Source organism: Teleopsis dalmanni, chromosome 2 (genome assembly GCF_002237135.1).
Source record: "Teleopsis dalmanni isolate 2A chromosome 2, ASM223713v2, whole genome shotgun sequence".
In the NCBI taxonomy this organism is placed as follows: Eukaryota; Metazoa; Arthropoda; class Insecta; order Diptera; family Diopsidae; genus Teleopsis; species Teleopsis dalmanni.
The window spans coordinates 205,075,996-205,094,165 of NC_051847.1; the positions used below are offsets into that span (position 1 = coordinate 205,075,996).

General features: G+C 29.4%; 3 protein-coding genes across 3 annotated transcripts; 1 reads left to right on the plus strand and 2 right to left on the minus strand.

The window, feature by feature from the left end:
• Positions 1-649: 649 nt before the first annotated feature.
• Positions 650-1,812, minus strand: LOC119684762 (outer dense fiber protein 3-B-like). The gene is made up of 4 exons (XM_038098875.1): positions 1,673-1,812; positions 1,380-1,601; positions 1,077-1,263; positions 650-1,011 (listed from the first exon to the last, which is right to left on the minus strand). The coding sequence occupies exons 1-4, from the start codon at positions 1,689-1,691 to the stop codon at positions 750-752; spliced, it is 690 nt and encodes a 229-aa protein (XP_037954803.1). The 5' UTR covers positions 1,692-1,812; the 3' UTR covers positions 650-749.
• A 96-nt stretch (positions 1,813-1,908) lies between these two features.
• On the minus strand, positions 1,909-8,385 carry LOC119684763 (synaptic vesicular amine transporter). Its single transcript, XM_038098876.1, has 9 exons — positions 7,995-8,385; positions 4,650-5,216; positions 4,449-4,552; positions 4,206-4,368; positions 4,106-4,146; positions 3,444-3,749; positions 3,123-3,354; positions 2,919-3,043; positions 1,909-2,123 (listed from the first exon to the last, which is right to left on the minus strand). Exons 1-9 carry the CDS (start codon positions 8,170-8,172, stop codon positions 2,031-2,033), a joined length of 1,809 nt encoding a protein of 602 aa, XP_037954804.1. The 5' UTR covers positions 8,173-8,385; the 3' UTR covers positions 1,909-2,030.
• A 4,996-nt stretch (positions 8,386-13,381) lies between these two features.
• On the plus strand, positions 13,382-17,440 carry LOC119683013 (lysosomal acid glucosylceramidase-like). Its single transcript, XM_038096606.1, has 9 exons — positions 13,382-13,467; positions 14,676-14,821; positions 14,896-15,016; positions 15,100-15,241; positions 15,313-15,760; positions 15,895-16,008; positions 16,677-17,019; positions 17,086-17,251; positions 17,316-17,440. Exons 1-9 carry the CDS (start codon positions 13,410-13,412, stop codon positions 17,413-17,415), a joined length of 1,638 nt encoding a protein of 545 aa, XP_037952534.1. The 5' UTR covers positions 13,382-13,409; the 3' UTR covers positions 17,416-17,440.
• The last annotated feature ends 730 nt before the right edge of the window (positions 17,441-18,170 follow it).

Below are 18,170 nucleotides of genomic sequence, written 5' to 3' on the forward strand. Positions count from 1 at the left end.
CATGCAGAATAACTGACATAGATTAAGCCTGCGCTAACGAGTCTAGTTTATCTGCTATACAATTGCCCTGGTAGTTACTGTGTCCTAATCTAAATGCTAGACAAGCTGTTGTGTCTGCGTACGTCATTTAGAGATCTTTTAATCTAATGTGTAAAGAATATAAAGATTTGCTTTCTGTTGGTTATCGGAAGATTATATTTGATCATATCAATTTGATGTGTCCTTTTTATGTCAGTAACATGATTAAAGACTATCACTTCCATTTAAAATATACTTGGAAGATCTGGTATTCAAATAGTCAAATATGTTGAGTGTGTTAAGTTTTAATAAAATTAAAATCGTATCGTATTATAATACTGAATTCACACGAGAGTTCCGTCAGTAATTAATTCTGCCAAAAATTTTTATTTTGTATGAAGGCAACATCAATTGACAGCTAAAATTACAAATTTGACAGCTAAAATTTGTAATTTAAAACTCTCATGTGAATCCAGTATAAATTTGGAGTTAAAATATTCAATATTTTCAATATGAGTAAACAATATTTTGTTATTATATGTACTATTATATTATATGTATATTACATTATATTTAGTACAATCGAAGTGCAAAATTTTCTCGTTGATAATGAAAATAAAAAACAAAAGCATTTCGAATAAATTTTTATTTTTAAAACTGAAAATTTTGACATTTTAAAAAATGCAGATGTTTACAATTTTTTGCATAATCACTTTCTAAATATTGTAACATTAAATATTGTCGCATTTTACAATCATGGGCGGTGCGCATATTGAATGGCGAATACCAAAGTTATATGCAGGTCCTTTCTTTCCGGGATGATATCCCTGCAAGTCATATGCTTGAGCTCCAGGGCCAATATGTTTGTTTCTTAAACCTGTCCTCATTCCCATCGTATATTTAGGACTTGTCGGTTTTGTATAATGAGGATCATTAAATGAGTATATTGGTCCAGGCGATCTGGATTTAATTGACATACCAGTCTTCAACGCCCTATGAAAGAGAAAAATAACTCGAAAATAAAGTATTTGTCAATTATGAAACCGCAATGTACGTACATCGAAAAAGCTGGTGCCTTTGGTTTGATTGGATCTACTATAGTCATATATTTATTTGGTCCAGGTGAAGAAGTCTTATATGCAAAATTATTTCTAGGCGCCATAGTATATTTGGGTGGGTTAACACCTTTGAAAATTGGTGCAAGATGTACACTATGCGCTTGAGGTCCAGGCCCAACAGTTTTCCCTATTAAATTAATGCAATTAATATATTATTCACACAGTATACTCGCGCATATATGACAAGTGTATCAGTTCAATTCTAATAATTACATACTTATTGAAATACTGTTGTGCACTTACATGCTGAGCCTAACTTCAATCCCATCGAATATTTAGCTGTTCCATCTGGTCCATAACGTGTTAGATTATTGGTAAACATGAGTCCACCCGGTCCTGGTGATACATTTTTAGTAGCCATGGTAGATCGCACGCCAAATGAATACATTGGCAGACGTTGTTTAGTCTGGCAATGATCTTTGTAGCCTACAGTTGGTGGCAACTTGTAGGCGTTTGACGCAGGGCCTATCGATTAAATAATGACACCAATTAGAATTAAAGGATTACATAAATATATATAAAAAGTCGAATATTACCCATTCTTCTGCAACTCATTTTGTTTACAATATTAGAAATATGGTTATGCAAATAATTTTGTATTGGTGCTGGCCCAAATTATTGAAACCGAAAGATTTGATGGGAGATAATTTTGACTATTGCATCGAACCAGAATAAAAATTTATTGAAATGCAATGATAGAAGTAATTTAAATTTATGTATTTTAAATTTTTATTAGGTGACTAGATTATTATATATTGTATATAAATTCATAATAAGAAAACATTATTTTAAAGTAAAGTAAATTAAACATAAAGTAAAACTAGCTTAAAAATGTGCCATTTAATGATGATATTGCTATATTGTTTTCAACGTGCTATAGGTCAATAATCCTTTTCATTCTGCATCGATTGAATTATAGAGTTGCTTATACTGCGAACCACGTCCAGTATTGGTTAAAAGCAGTTCATTCTGCTTTTCTCGCATTGTCTGAAATTCATGTAAAAGTAACCATTTTTATATAACTATCCATTAATATATTCGTATATTGTATAGGAGGTTTCCTAAGAAATTTTATAAATGAAAGAGTTGGTTGCTTGACGAAGAAAAGAGAAGAAAAACTGTGGAAGTTCTTGGCTGTTAGTGATTTGAACTATAAAAGATTTTTTGTACGATTATTATTAACATGATAAATGTGGAAAGTATAAAACATTACTTCTTGTTGAATTGAGAAAAGTCTTAATTTTTTTGTGGATATTTTTGGACATAGTTGCCAGAATTGTCCTATCTCCTAGATATTCTGAGTTTTTGCAGTAACTTTTTGTCTAATAAGACTTTTTAAAGTAGATACAAAGATTTCTAATACTAACGCTATTTAGAACGTTGAAAGAATAGTGTCGTGCTTGGCCAGTCGATCAGCCCTAACGTTTCCCACAATATAAGAATGGCTTAAAACCTTAATAAAATAACGGTTGTTTGCTGCGGCATGATCAACGGCCAAACAAATCTATTCTTAATCTTTTTAGTACGAAGGTACTATTCTTATGAATATAGATATTGCTGTACGATTTTGTACTATAATTAACCATCTCAGCTTTAGCATGGATGGCTCCATTTTTAGCTTGGAAAAGACTACAATAGTTTGGAAGTGTAAAGTTAATTAACCTATGAAGTGTGTTTCATTTAGTTTCGATCTAAGTGCGATAAATTCGTCCTCTTCGTTTTTAAGACACTTCCAGCTTTTATGAATAATTAAAAACAATCTTGTATAGAACTATTACTTACCTTTGGATCATATTTTTGATAAAGGCACACAAGTACTGGACCATATAACATATTAAAAAAGCCGACTATGCGCATTATCCAAGCAAAACCTAATGCTTGTGCTAATTCACCGCCTATCAATGGAGCTGAATCCAAATAAAAAATAATTAACATAATGTGTATCGTATATTATAATAATATTATTGATATATTTTAAAACCATACCTAAACCGTAAGCAAGACTAACAGAAGTTTGCTGTATGGCATAAACGGTGCCATAGCTGGACATTGAATTTGTATTAGCCAAATTATCTGCATCTATTTGCTCATCTTGCGGCATAGCAGAATCAACAAAAGTTGCTAACAATGGTACTAGCGCTGCATCAATAATTCCTATTCCTAAACCTAGTCCGAAATGTGGAAGCAGCAATTGCGCCACAGTCGTAGCACTTGGTATCTATAAATAAATTCATATATATAAAATTTACAACGTAATCATTTATTAATAAAATTGTAATATAAATATTTTTTTATATATGTACTTACCAGTATAGATGATATACCAACTAATAGAAGTGATATACAGGAAACCTTGACTTGTCCGTATTTATAGGCAACAGTACCAAAAAAATTTGTACCTACAAAATATCCAACTGAATCTGGTATAAAAACAGTGCCTAGTTGCCAGTTTGTTGGTTTTATATACTGCAGTAACCAAATTGGGAGACAAGGTTCCAATATAGCCATTGTAGACGTAGATAACCATAGAGCAATGACAATGGCCATTATCATTTTATTTTGTATGATTGGCTGCCATTTTTGTTGTTTTTGTTCACCAGCATCAGCGATTAACTATATTCAAGGAAATTATAAAGTTTTAAGATAAAAAGTGAACTTAGGTGAGGTATTGCTTTATAATCTGTTGTTTGCAAATTAACTAAACTTAAAAAGCATAAACTAGAAAAAAATGTAATAAACATATTAAAACTAATATTTGTTTAACAAAAAATTAAAAGATTAACTGATTATTGACTATACTATATATAAGTTATATACATTCTGATAATCTGATTCTTCTTAACACATCTAACAGTTTTTTGTTAGATTATTAATTACTTCATATTGAAGGTTTTAAATAATTGAAACATAAAATTGTTTAAGTTTTTATACACAAATAATCAACAGTTTATGATAGTGTATTGTCATACCTCAGGTTGTACTGATAAATCCATTGTTACCAATTGCATAGCTTTAATAATATTTAATACTTAGCAGAAACGATTTTTTCTCAAAATTATTTAAACTTACCTAAGTTGAGAAATATGATTGCCGATAGTATAATAAATGGTGCCGACTTTCCAATTAAATCATAAAGTATGCCACCAAATGGATAACCCAATAATACGCCCAACGCAATGCTACCCAAAATGATGCCCATTACTTTAGAACGACGCCCCTCCTCTGGATAACTCTACAACATTTTCATTAGTTATTTTGTTTCTTTCATTTAGTGGTTGAAGATAGTATTTGCTTCTTTAAATATAAACTTACTTGTGCCACTAAACTCATGCCACAGACTCCAATGCAAGCCGAACCAATACCTTGTATAGCACGTGCAAGTAAAAGCGTAAAGTACGCTTCTCCAATAGCGAAAACTAAAAGACAAATGGAGTACAGATAATAGATAATAGAACAAAGTAAATATTCTATTTAGATTTTTATTTCAAAATAGAGTAAAGAGAAGTGACGAACCTAAGGATGACACCAAGAGAAAAAATGTTCCAGCAACTATGGGTACACGATAACCGAAACGTTTGCTAGATAAGTTACCCACAATTGGATTAAAAATCAATTGAACTAATGCTTTCATAGCCAACAAAATACCAATTGAACCATTCTCACTCGAGAGTGTATCCATGGTGTTTCTTCCATTTTTTCCTTCATCACGTCTGCCATTTGACGAATTGTTAACGGTATTGTTGTTTCCGGCTGTTATATTTTTTATGGTTGTGCCATTTCCGCTACTCACCAGATGTTTAATTTGCCTTTGTGCTGCTGTTGTGGCTGCAGAGGCAGACTTGTCCTCGATTGCTGTAGGTGGTAGTGTGAAGTTCACCATTGATTTTCCTGCGGGAATGGGATGTTTTGTTAAAACTGCTTGTAGATTTGGCGAACCATCCAGATTTCTATATGCTATATTTTGTGGTAATATTGCGCTGCCACTTTGACTTGTGGCAGCATTAAAACCGCCGACTGTGTCCAGTGAAGTATAATGTGTTTTATTGTCAATGGAGGCTAGATAACCCGGTAAAATAGGCACTGAAAATAGAACAAAAAAGCAATTAGTAAAGGAAAAAAATATGAAAAAATAGATAATCGATAATTAGAATTTTGATTAATTTTGTGTATTAGAAATATTCTGAACTGAAAGAGGCTTGTTAGGGAAAATAATAGAAATATTTGAAAGTTTCAATGTTAATTATTAGTAAAATAATCTTTTTTATAGGTTAAAAAATTACAGGTAAAGGGTACATTAAATGTTAAAGAGTATTTTTAAAACCCTCGATAAATTATGATGAAAATAAATTTTTTCAGGGCCATCTTTGTGGAAAAACTAAAATATAGTTCTCCTTTTTATGTATAAACATTACAAAACCATTATCTTTGATATTTTAATAATGATTTTACAAAGTTTTTTGCAACAGAATGTAGATATTTGGTGACCATTAAAAACGCTAGCCCCGAACGGAATCACTTTCATACATAAATATATATATATATTTAATCAATGGGATGAAAAGTCTAGATATGCTTTAAAAACATCATGTTGAAAATAGTTTCACCCGTTTTACAATATATTAATGTGATTCAAGAATTTTATCCGTTCATCTCTATTTTAAAATCAATGACACCAACCTATCAATCATAATAATCTGTTTTTAAACGCAGTCAAGATGGTATCGAAGCAATGTTTTAGAAGTTAACACAATGTATTGCATATTCAGATATTTGTACATTAAAAATATAGTTAATAGTTTGCATTTTCTCCAGAACTCCTGATTTTTATAAAATGAATGAAACTGCAGTACAATACACAACGACATGTATGAGTAAATGATCTATACTTTATTTCTTTACTATATAAACTGAAGCGAACTCTCTTGACATGTCGCAATAAATTCAGTAAAAGTGGCTTAGAAATGTACTCCACTAAAACATGTATATCAAAAAGGATTTACAGCCTTTGTACAGTTTTTTCAATACTTTTGGGTAATTACGTGACGGTCATGTGGACCTTGTAGACGATGACTAAATACCGTCATCTAAAACCATACGTAATTAATAAAACATCGAGCTAGTCAACAAAAATTGTCCAAAACCACCACTCTGTACTGAAAGCTACACCCTATCGACTTTTAAATAAAGATTTGAGACGGTCTATCCATCATACATTTTACACTGACAGATGATCTAAAAACCTAGGTGGTTTAGTATTGCAAAGACATGTTCGGAAGGAGCATTTATGTCTGTCAACCATAATAGCCATTGATATTGATGATTAAATTTGGTCTTTCCAATACGAACTGAAAACAAAATGTTAGCGTGTGGCATGGAGGTTATCAGAAGAGCAAAATGATTGTTTTCTGACATTTAAGAAATGCAAGAAATTGTTCATATTAAATATGTTCCATATGACATATTTGACCGGAATATTCAGAGTCAAGCAAATGTTTTTTGTTGCATTAAAATGTATCATCGCACAAAATTAACATGGTGCGTTAATTCTTGACAATAAAAAATGCATTATTTTTAATGATTATCCACTTTAATCACCTCATAAGACGTCGTGCGACTTTTGGCTAGTCCTCAAACTTAAATTAACTATGGAAAAAAATCGTGTTGGTACCAATCGTTTCGGTCATCCAAAAGGTTTCAACTTATAGATCTACTAAAAGTTATTCCAGTAACCTTATGTCGTTTTAAATTAAATTAAATTTTAATCATACAGCTGTTTCGAATATTGCCAAATATCCATTATTAGTGGTATTTTGGAATTGTTTCTTATATTTAATTATTTGTAAATAATTTTTGAGAACGCAAATACCAAGGGTTGAACTCGTACCCTGCCGAATTTGAAGCTTAGTGTCAGTGCTCAACTGACTCAAATCTTGCTGTGAAATTTAAAAAACGAATTCACTTGTTGTGTTATATCACAACGAATTCATAAACCAGTTGTAAAATAATTGAATTAATTAATTTTGAAATTGAATTTAATAATTAAAAAAAAAAAATTCCAAAAGACAAGAGATAACGGGTATTCGAAAAAGCGATATGGTCAGCCAAAAATTGAATTAATTAAAATATGAAAAAAATTTTTGTTGTTGCAATTCACTACTCAAAACTTCACGCTTAGTTACTAATAATATTTAGAGGATCATGGACTCAGTTTTAAAGATTATTATATAAACTGTAACCACATTTTGAAGCTTTACAGAAAATTGGGTTTTAATATGTTTTTTACATGATGACCTTTCTAAATATTGCCTCTAAGTAAGAATGTTTTAGCTTATCTTAGATCCATTTATATAGAATTGTGTAACATAAATGTCATGCAGATTGATTCAGTATCCATACAGTAGGAACAAAGGACAACTTAGTTTATATATTATAGATATATAGTTTATTGTGTTTAAAATTTATATTATTTTTATTATTTATGTAATATATTTAAATCAAACTTTAATATTCATCTATTGAACATATGTATTGTATATGAAAAATCCTCAGATAATTAATTTTATTAAAATATTTAATATTTAATTTTCTTTTTTCTTTTATATTAATATTTAATTAACACTTTAAGTATTACTTCTCTGGCATTTAATAAAATTCATTCTGAAATAAATGAGCCACTTAAGACAATCACTTGTTATTTATTATTTACAAGCGATGAGCCAAGGATATGACTATCATCAAAGCATAACATAAACTGTCTTTAGTTCAAATATTATAATATATATTAAATTATATTATATTAATATTAAATTACATAAATATTCTTCTTAGATAACTAAGAAAATATATTAAGTTAGTTACCAATAACTGTGAGTAAAACATTATCCAATAATAAAGCAAAGTAGACAATCACCGCAATCGTACAACGATTCGTATGACCAAAATTTGGAGTGGAGGAACGCGTTCCACTCGCAATATTCAAAGTAGTACCGCGATGAGTTTCACTTGAAACTGGTGTTTCCGGCGGAAATTCAGGCATTTTACTAACTACCGCAATACACTGTATCGTTTAATAAACCCAAACGACTCAATAAGAACCGACTATGAAAATCGTTTGCAACGACAGAGAGGTTTTCTCATTGACTTCAACTTGCCATATGCTACGATTTTGCATAAATTGATAATATATCACTTAACAATTATTTTGCCTTCTTCTATTCAATTATGGATACGGAGAATTTAACATATACAAGCTTTTGAACACACACACAAACACACGCGCACACGTATATGTAGTGCAATTAAAATTATTGCTCCTTTCGCCACGCAGCGCTCTACAGGTGTTATCGCCTCAAAGGATGTCACAATAATAAAATGTTTCAACATGTTGTTGCTGCAATTTATATGAAGTCTGCCAATTTCATTGATGGCATGAGTACTGCTTAATACTTCCCTCTCCGCCACTGCTTCGGTTGCTGTTTTCAGTGCTTACATTGCTGCTGCCACAACACCGTATAATCCACATGACCTTGTTTGTATTAGTGGCTTGGCTTTCCATTGTGCACAAGTACAAGGGTTGGGTGGTGCTTTAAAAGATGCTGCTGCTGATATTGAGTTGTTAAAGGATTTTCATTACGGATTTGCTTGCTATTGGCAACATGTTGCTTGGCAGGCTTTTTTTTTTGGACCAACAAGTGTATCTTTGCTTTTGGACTTATTTTATTTGCTATTGTAGTAGTTGTTGTTGTGCTGTGTTATTTTGGACTTTTTTTTTTTGTACTGCGAACGTGTATGTTTGGTTTTACTCATAAAATTTGATATTTTCTTTATTTATTTATTTTTATTTATATACATTTTTTTTTTCTAGACGACTAGTCAACACAAAGCGTGTACGGGAAAGATAAGCTTTTAATAACTGCTGCTAGAGTGAAACTGCTCAGTTAGGAGGTTACACATATATATTTGTTTTTGTGTAAAAATATTTTAAATGATTTCCACATCATTTATTGTTGCATACTGGCACGAGACAGAAAGCCTGCCACTGAACTATATAGTAGATATATGTATGTATGTATTTATGTGCAGGTACGAATGTACTTAAATATATATTGAAGCATTAAATCAAATTTGCAGTTCCGTTCGAGAGTATCCTTCTTAATACGACTTGAGATCACTTGGCAGAAATAATGAAATATAGTTCTGTATTCCATCATAAATATGTCTCATAAATAAGTTAATTTAAAGTTAATCTTATTATTATTATATTATTATTAAAAGCTTTGACGTGAAATCGCCCAACAGCCGGTACTACAGCCAGGAGAGTCCTGATTGTACCAATTTCACTATTTCAATTCAAAAAATAAATTTCTGAAATTCAAGTCGAAAATATTCACCACAAATGAGAAATTATGTTTATAAAAGCATATTGAGACACACTGATTAATTTTTGAAATTATTCAATATTTATTATTTTGAATTTGTTATTTCAAAAATTCCTTATATACGAGAGCGGTACGATAAGTCAATGACTTTTTGAATAAAACAAATTATTTTCCACAAATAAACAATTTAATTTTCCACATAATCACCTTTTATCTCGATATTATTCCCTCCAAATAATAGGTTTTCTTAAAGCTCTCAAAATATGCGTTTGTTTCGGTAATGACTTCTTCATTCGACTCAAATCTCTTACCGCCCAACCATTTCTTTAGGTTTGGAAACAGAAAATAATCGCAGGTAAATCTGGCGAATATGCTGGATGGGGTACCAGTTCGTATCCCAATTCGTGGACTTTGACCGCGAATACTTAATCAGCACACGAAATTCACTTTTTTCCATTTTCGTAAAAATTCTCTAGGTTGTCTTTGAACGGCTATCAAACACCAACTGAACGACGTAGCTTGCTCGAAATTAGAAAGTTGTCCACAGGTAGATTACAGCTGATGGCAGACTGTTGCATTTAGAGTAACTGCGCGGGAAATTCAAAAAGTCACTGACTTATCAAATCGCCCTCGTAATATAATGCAATATAATGCTTTTTTCAGAATAAAAGTTTTAACAATTTTTGAAGAAAATGGATGAATAAATTGAATATAATGAATGTCATTTTCTAGTAACATAAATGATTAAACTTCCTCTGCAAACTGCTACACGGTCATATAAATAATTTCATAAATAGCTCAGATAATATATATTTTCATAATAAAAGAGTTTTCAGATTCTTAAGATATCATGTAGCTATTGGGCTACTGAGCTCAAACCTGCAACCCATTTTTCTCCGAGACAGCTGGGTCTATGGCATATAACATGCTAAACTTAAAATTTTGCAGTTTTAAAGGGATAATAAAAAGAGAGTTGTTAAGATATTTTATTTAATTTTAAGAGATATGAATTTCTTGCCCTCAGTAAATTTAATTCAAATAAATAGGTAAATATTTTTATTTTAGACATATTTTCACAAATTTTCCTCTATTTTTATCAAAAACAGTGATTTTTCAAATATTTCTTAAAACTGTTTTCTCTAAAAATTGATTTAAAAAAAAAAAATCTGTCTTTGACAGGAAAGGAAGTGAATTTGGGAAAGAATGGCAAAGACATAAATGTAAATATATTCATTCGAATCAGTTTTATTGAAGACACGAAATTCCTATTTCTAAAAATGAGTAATTTTTTATTAATCCTTTAAAACTTCAATTTTGAAACTTTAACCCGTTAATTTGAAAAACTCAGTTGTGTAGCAGAAAAACGGGTTGCAAACTTGAGCTTAGTAGCACTAAATAGAACTAAGTAGAACCTAAAATTATTAAAAAATAAAAAATTTAAAAGAAATTTTCTTTTGTTAATCATATTAAAATTGTTTTTTTTTGTAATATCAACATTTGCATAAATGTTAATCTGCATAAATCAACATCAATTAATAATATTCAACTAATTTATATTAAATTAAATTCAATTATATAATCTAAATAGCTTGCTACTGTTAAAAATTTTAAAACTTTATTTTCCAAAAACAAAAAAAACATCCTTTAATAATTTGGAAAAAATCTGTCGAGAATTCTGTCTCCACCTCATGCTGTGATTCTGTTGAATGAAATTTTTGTGAAAATCAGTGACTGGAATAAATCAATTACACATCATGTAATATATGTATATATATTTAACACAGTTTGTGACTTAACCTAGTTTTGTATCTATCTGTTAATCAACAAAGTACATTAAAGATATTCTCCTACTTATTTGTACTTATGTTTTGGTAAATTTAAATTTAAGCCATGTTTTTTCATATCATTTATTTTAATTTTATATTTAAAACATATTATCAAAAAAATTTAATTTAAAGAATTTTATTTGTGTTTTTAATAATAAACATGTTTATATCTGATAATATAAATGTAATAAATAAAGATTCTTAACAATGACAATCTAATCATAAAGATTTCAGTTTTAAACTAATACATGATACATACTGAAATATTGTTTTTAGTGCAGTTAGCTGGCATATTTTTATTTTTTATATATATTATTTTCAACTCTTCAATTTATTTGTACATTTTAATGTATGTAGTGATCCGGATGTGTATTAAAATTATTTAAGCTTAATATATAAATAGTGAAGATTTTTTGCTATGCATTTCTTTTAGTAATAAGGCAGATTCCTTGCTTCATATATATGTCACCAAACGAAGTTGTCACATAAGGGATAGTAAAAGCTTACAAACAACTGTAGAAAACCTTTTATATCCATATAACATCACCGTTTGAATTTGCATTTGATATGGAGGTGTTATAGGCCAGTATTTGTTTGAAAATGACGAAAGTGTTACACAAACAATCAGTTTTGATTGCTACGATCGCCATATAAATTCTTTATCAATTTTTTTTGGGGCCACGCAGTGGATTATAATCTTATAAATTACATTTTTTTAATGGAAAAATGGAATAAATTCCTTTTTTTACCTTGAAATTGAAGATATATTTGTGACATATATTGAAGATATACTGTGTCTAACTTCACCTTTTAGTGATGTGAATTATCCACCAAGATCGTGCGATTTCTTAAAACTGGAATTTTTTTGTGGCCACACAGTGAATTGTGTTTATCTCAATATTCTTCAAATTCTTCACTCTTGGCTATAATTATTGTCAGCTCTATTAGTGCAAGATGTCCCATGAAGAACATGTGAATAAAGTTGTGTTTAATTTTCTTTTTGTAATAACTTAAAGTATTCATATTTTAATTAAAGTTTAAATTTAATCATATTTGTACATAACTGCTTTCAAAAATCTAATCCAATTGCTTATCCTTCTATATATTTGATAAGATTACCAAGTTGAGTTTGGCTAACTAAATGGCTTTAGGAATTTAAAACAATAAAAATTACTATATCTTAAGCGATTAAATTATTATTATCTCTTTCATTGCGTTATGTTGTTAAGGCATGTTTTATTGTTTTAGATTTCAATAATGAGGAGTGAAATTAATTGTTTATTAAAATGAAAGTAAAAATGGGTGAAGAAAACTCAAATTAAAGGGTAAATATAATGATAATGTTTGTAATACTAAAATATAATATAAAGTGTAAATTTAATAATATTTATGTTATTTGTATTTATTATTATCAATCTACTTTTCAAAAAAATTTTAAAATTAATTATTTTTTATTTTTCTTTCTTTCTTTTAGCTCAAGGAAGGAGTCGAACATCTATGTAAAATATTGGACTGGGACTCACAGTGTAATGAACCTTCACGGTCTGACTGATGTGTATTTTTTACAAATCTTTTCGAAATATTCAAAATTTCCTACTTTCAGTGAGTTAAAATCTCACATGCTAACTTTCGATATTTTTCACCCATTAGTGGAATTTTAACTTAAAGTAAAGTCACAATTTATAATTTCATTTTAACTCTGATATCTGAAACGATAGTGATATTTCGACTTTTGGTCAGTTGCTAAAAATCATTTAAATGTTTTGTTAAGAATGATACAAACTATACAATAAACAAAGATTTTATTTCATAATGAAAGGTATATCATATGAATAATATACTTTCACATATATAACTGATTATTATTATTTAAAGAACAACATAAAAAAAATATTTTAATAAAATCGTTTCATCAATTTGGCTTCAAAATATTTTATCAATTTTTTTAAAGAAAAAACAGTTCAACTACAAAATGATTGGGATACCCCGGCGTTTTTAACGATTAAGTTAATATATCAGTCAAAAAATATTGATTAAAATTAGCACTACGTTTTAGTCGACGGTCTAGAATGGAACAATTCAGTTTCAAAGAACGGATTATATTTGCATTAGTGTTATGTTTTGTCGGTGAGTGATAATGGTTTTGATATACACTTAAATGGTTATGCGAAATTGATTGGTATATTTCAATTATTTAAACGAAGATTATATATATTATACATTTTATTTTGTGTTATATATATACACACATACATAACAAAGTGTTCTCAATTTCTTTGGCATATATACGAGAAACGATTTCTTGATTCACAAAACGAAAAAAATCATATGAGAGGGAGTTTACATTTTACATTTTATCGATATTTAACGACATATAGAATGTTTAAACGAACCATACCATAAAATTAAATATACGTTTTAAAGCAAATTCAAAATAGTTTAATTTGTACTTAAGTGGGTTCGGAAATTATTGTGGTTCAAAGGTAATTTATTGTTGAAGTAAATTTTTACGGAAAACTTAATTTTTTCTCAAAAATTGTGGAAAATTATAAAGTATATAAATAAGTTATAATTTTACAAACATTTCTAGTGCATAAAATTACCTTCAATCAAGCACTCTTTTTTTGTAATCAGCCTTTGAAGAAAGCTAAGTACTGATTTCATCAATAAAAAGAAATATTACAACAAACTGTTGCATAAAAGAAGGGAATTAAAGAAAACAATAGCCTTATTACAATAACAAAGAATAGATTAAAACATAGATATATGTAATGTTAAGTAGAGAAAATTAATGCAAATGTGAGTACAAATTCCTCATACGTACGAGTAAATACTGAGCAATGGAGTCAACAGCAAGTTAAAAATAAGGACTCACGTATCAACTCTCTACGTATCAATACACCTCTAAAATGAAAAATACCTCTAAAAGAACCTCTAATGTTTAAAAATAAAACCTCTTCATTAACGTGAAGAGAGTTACCAATATTTTACAGATTTCTGACATTCTGGATATGTATTGCGTAAAACATTTTTTGTTTAATAATTTCAGTATTTTATGTAAACATATTTATTTTATGTATATTACGCCACACCATTCAAATATTTTTCTTAATATGACTCACGTATCTGCAGGTGTCTATAAACCCTGGACTCTAGTGTAAATAACATCAGAACAGCAGTTGTCTTATCACAGCTGTCGTAAATCAAATCATTTATGGCGAAAATTTCAATTACAAATCCACTGCTTATAAAGTTATTAAGTTTATTTTAAACTAATTAGATTATCAAAATTAGGACACTAATTAACTTTAAAGTAAAATATTTTTACACTGCAGCAACTGTGAGTGGGCAATCATTTCCCTGCGTCCTTAGGGAAACGAAATATGGCAGCGTCTGCGTATGCAATGCAACCTATTGTGATTATTTGGAAGATCCAACACCAGTAGACGATCATAAATTCGTGGTAGTCTCATCCTCAAAGGTATTTGTCGAAATAATATAATCATATTACCGAAAATAAGAAAATTGACTAATTTTATTTAATTTATTTGAAAGGCTGGTCTTCGTTTCGACACAACACATGGACTTTTCAATTTGTTCAAGAAACATTTCATATTCGATTATGATATGCGTGTATCACAAGCGCAAAAACAGCCAGAATTCAGTTCTGATCGTGGTAAATTGATTAAATTGTTTAAAGTGTATAATATTTTTAATTTTGATCGATTTTATATTTTAATTAATAATTTATTTTCGAAGTGAATGATAAGCGTTATGTACATTTGGAGATAAATCGTGAAAAACACTTTCAAAAAATCACCGGTTTTGGTGGCTCACATACGGGCGCCGTAACATATCTTACAGACCAACTGCCGCCAACTTTACAAGATCATTTATATGAGTAAGTTTTATAAAAACTTTTAATTATTAGTTAATATTTGATATTTTTTAATCAACTTAATTTTTATTTAGATCTTTCTATGCTGAACGTGGCATAGGCTTCAATTTGATGCGCATACCTCTTGGTGGTTGCGATTTTGATTTAAGCCCTTGGGCTTACAATGAATATCCCGAAAATGATGCCGAACTTACTAATTTTACTATAGATGCTAGAGATGAGTTACGTGTTGCTCAGATTAGACGTTTAATAGAAGTTTCAAAAGTAAAAAATTTACGCATCAAAGGTGCAGCCTGGAGTTCACCACGTTGGATGAAATCAAATAATGCATGGACTGGTTTTAGCCACCTGAAAAAGGAATACTATCAGACTTGGGTAAATTATCATATTAAATGGATTGAAATGATGGAGGAACAGGGCTTACCTATTTGGGCTATATCAACTGGCAACGAACCAATGAATGGTGTTTTCTTTATGTTTTTCGTCAGATTCATGAGTTTGGGATGGACACCAAAAAATCAGGTAAATATATATTCGTATGATTATTATATGTTATTAGTAAAATAAGTTGTTATTACAAATATAATAAAAAAAATTAAATTACTCGTCTTTTCACACAAAATTTATATTAATATATAAATGTGCTATTTTTTTAGGCAATATGGTTAAACGACTATCTGGGTCCAACAATACGTAATTCGAAGTATAAGGATTTAGTTTTATTTGGTAATGATGATCAACGTTATACCTATCCGTACTGGTTCAAAATGGTTAGTATGAATTATAATAGTTTATAGTTTATAAAATACGAAGAAGTATAAACATTTATATAAACATTTTATAAACATTGATTTAAATAATATAGGGTGTATATAGATTATAATTGTTTCAATTTATAATATGCCTATAAAAAGACCATAATTCTATAATGTAGATATAGAAATAATTGGGTCCGCTACCAACAACCCTCATTTATTAACAATTTCCTACCCTTAATTACAACAATAAAAACTTTAATCTATACATAGTCGGATCAATCGAATAAAGTAAAAGCTAATATCACAAATTCATTGAAATAAATTAACCTGGGTTTTCTAAATTAAACTTGGGCTTGAATAGTATACTTGAACCCTCTATATTAGTATTTCTCAACTCAAGTACCGGTAAATTATTTAATGTGCTTTGCAAGGACCGGTATTAATATCTTCCCAAAAATATGATAATGTAGTTAATGGCGAACATTTAGGTGGTGCTAATGGTACGAAGCGATAATTAACAAACGAAATGCTCTTATAAATTTTATGAGTTACTTAATTCTAAATAATTAAATAAAATAATAATATTATATAATAATATTATAAATAATTATTACTAATAATAAGTATAAATAATATTATAAATTAATACAGATATTAATAAAAACAATTTATATATGCAGATGAATTCTACGCGTGAAAATAGTCTCGATTATCTTGATGGGCTTGCTGTGCATTGGTACTGGGATGAAATGGTTGGACCAAGTCTAATGGATGATGCTCTCAAGATGATGCCTGATAAAATTTTACTAACTACCGAATCTTGCATTGGTGACAAACCATGGCAAAAAGCAGCACCACTCTTAGGATCATGGTATCGTGGAGAAAAATATGCACGTGCATATTTGCAAGACTTACAACATGGTTTTAATGGTTGGATTGATTGGAATATAATATTGGACGAAGCAGGTGGACCTAATTATGTTAACAATACTGTTGATGCCCCTGTTATAGCCAATACTACAGGTAAATTTTATTAATATTGTATGTGTATATGACTTGAGAATTAATTTAATATTGCTTAATTAATAGATTTTCAGGAATTTTATAAACAACCCATGTTTTACACCATTGGACATTTTTCCAAGTTTATTCCAGAAGGTTCTATACGTATAGAATCAAAACGTAGTAATGTTAATGTTGACGAAATAGCATTTTTGAGACCCGATGGCACTGTTTGTGTTGTCATTTTTAATAGGTTTGTTAAGAACGAAGTACTTTCATTGATTTCTTATGAATTATATTAATTATTTTATTTATAGTGGCAAAGCAAATGTCGAAGTCAGTGTTGTTGATAGCGAACATGGTAGTATTGTGCTGGACTTACCTGCAAAATCCATACATACTCTACTTTATACGTAGTGGTATTTAGTATTTAATGTGTTATACTGATTTACAACATTAAATTGATTTTAAATAAACATTATTTACATTATTAATAATACAATTTTATTTTATATTACATTACGGAAGTTCATGCTCACTTTTTCTCTTTGATAACTGGGGGTTTCTGCAGTGTCCCACCCTTCTGACTGACTAATTTATGTATTCCTCAAAAGCTTTGTGATTATTCGATGACTGATTAAACATCTGCGTACCGGCCCTTGCGGCTAGAGTTTATTCTAAGATAAGATAGTGCTAAGTAGGGCAACCTGTGTGTTTTTCGCGAATAGCTTCTGAGTTCTGTTCCTTATATATTTTTTGACCGGGTTTATTCTAAAGTCTCTTAGCATAAGAGTTTTTGTTTTCCTTGAAGTGAGTTTATTTAATGATCAACTTTAATTTTGAACCTAGAATCTTTCCATTTAAATTTTATATATAATTTTATATTTGTACTATCGTTTTTTTCTTAATCTTGTAAAGCCTTCTTTTTAGTACAGCATTTAGCTCATTCGGCGAATCATTTTTTATATCATCAATGCCATCTTTTTATGATTCTCCTTAGCTTTAGAAACATATTAAACTCAAATGAGATTTTGTCCGGTAAATACAGCGGTTGTCTTTGGTTTTTGTTATGCTAGAACATCAATGATTGTTACTATTTTGTAATCCTTCTCGCCCCTTTTTAAAACATCCAGACCACTTGTAAAATCTTCTAGTCTAAATTGTATAGTATT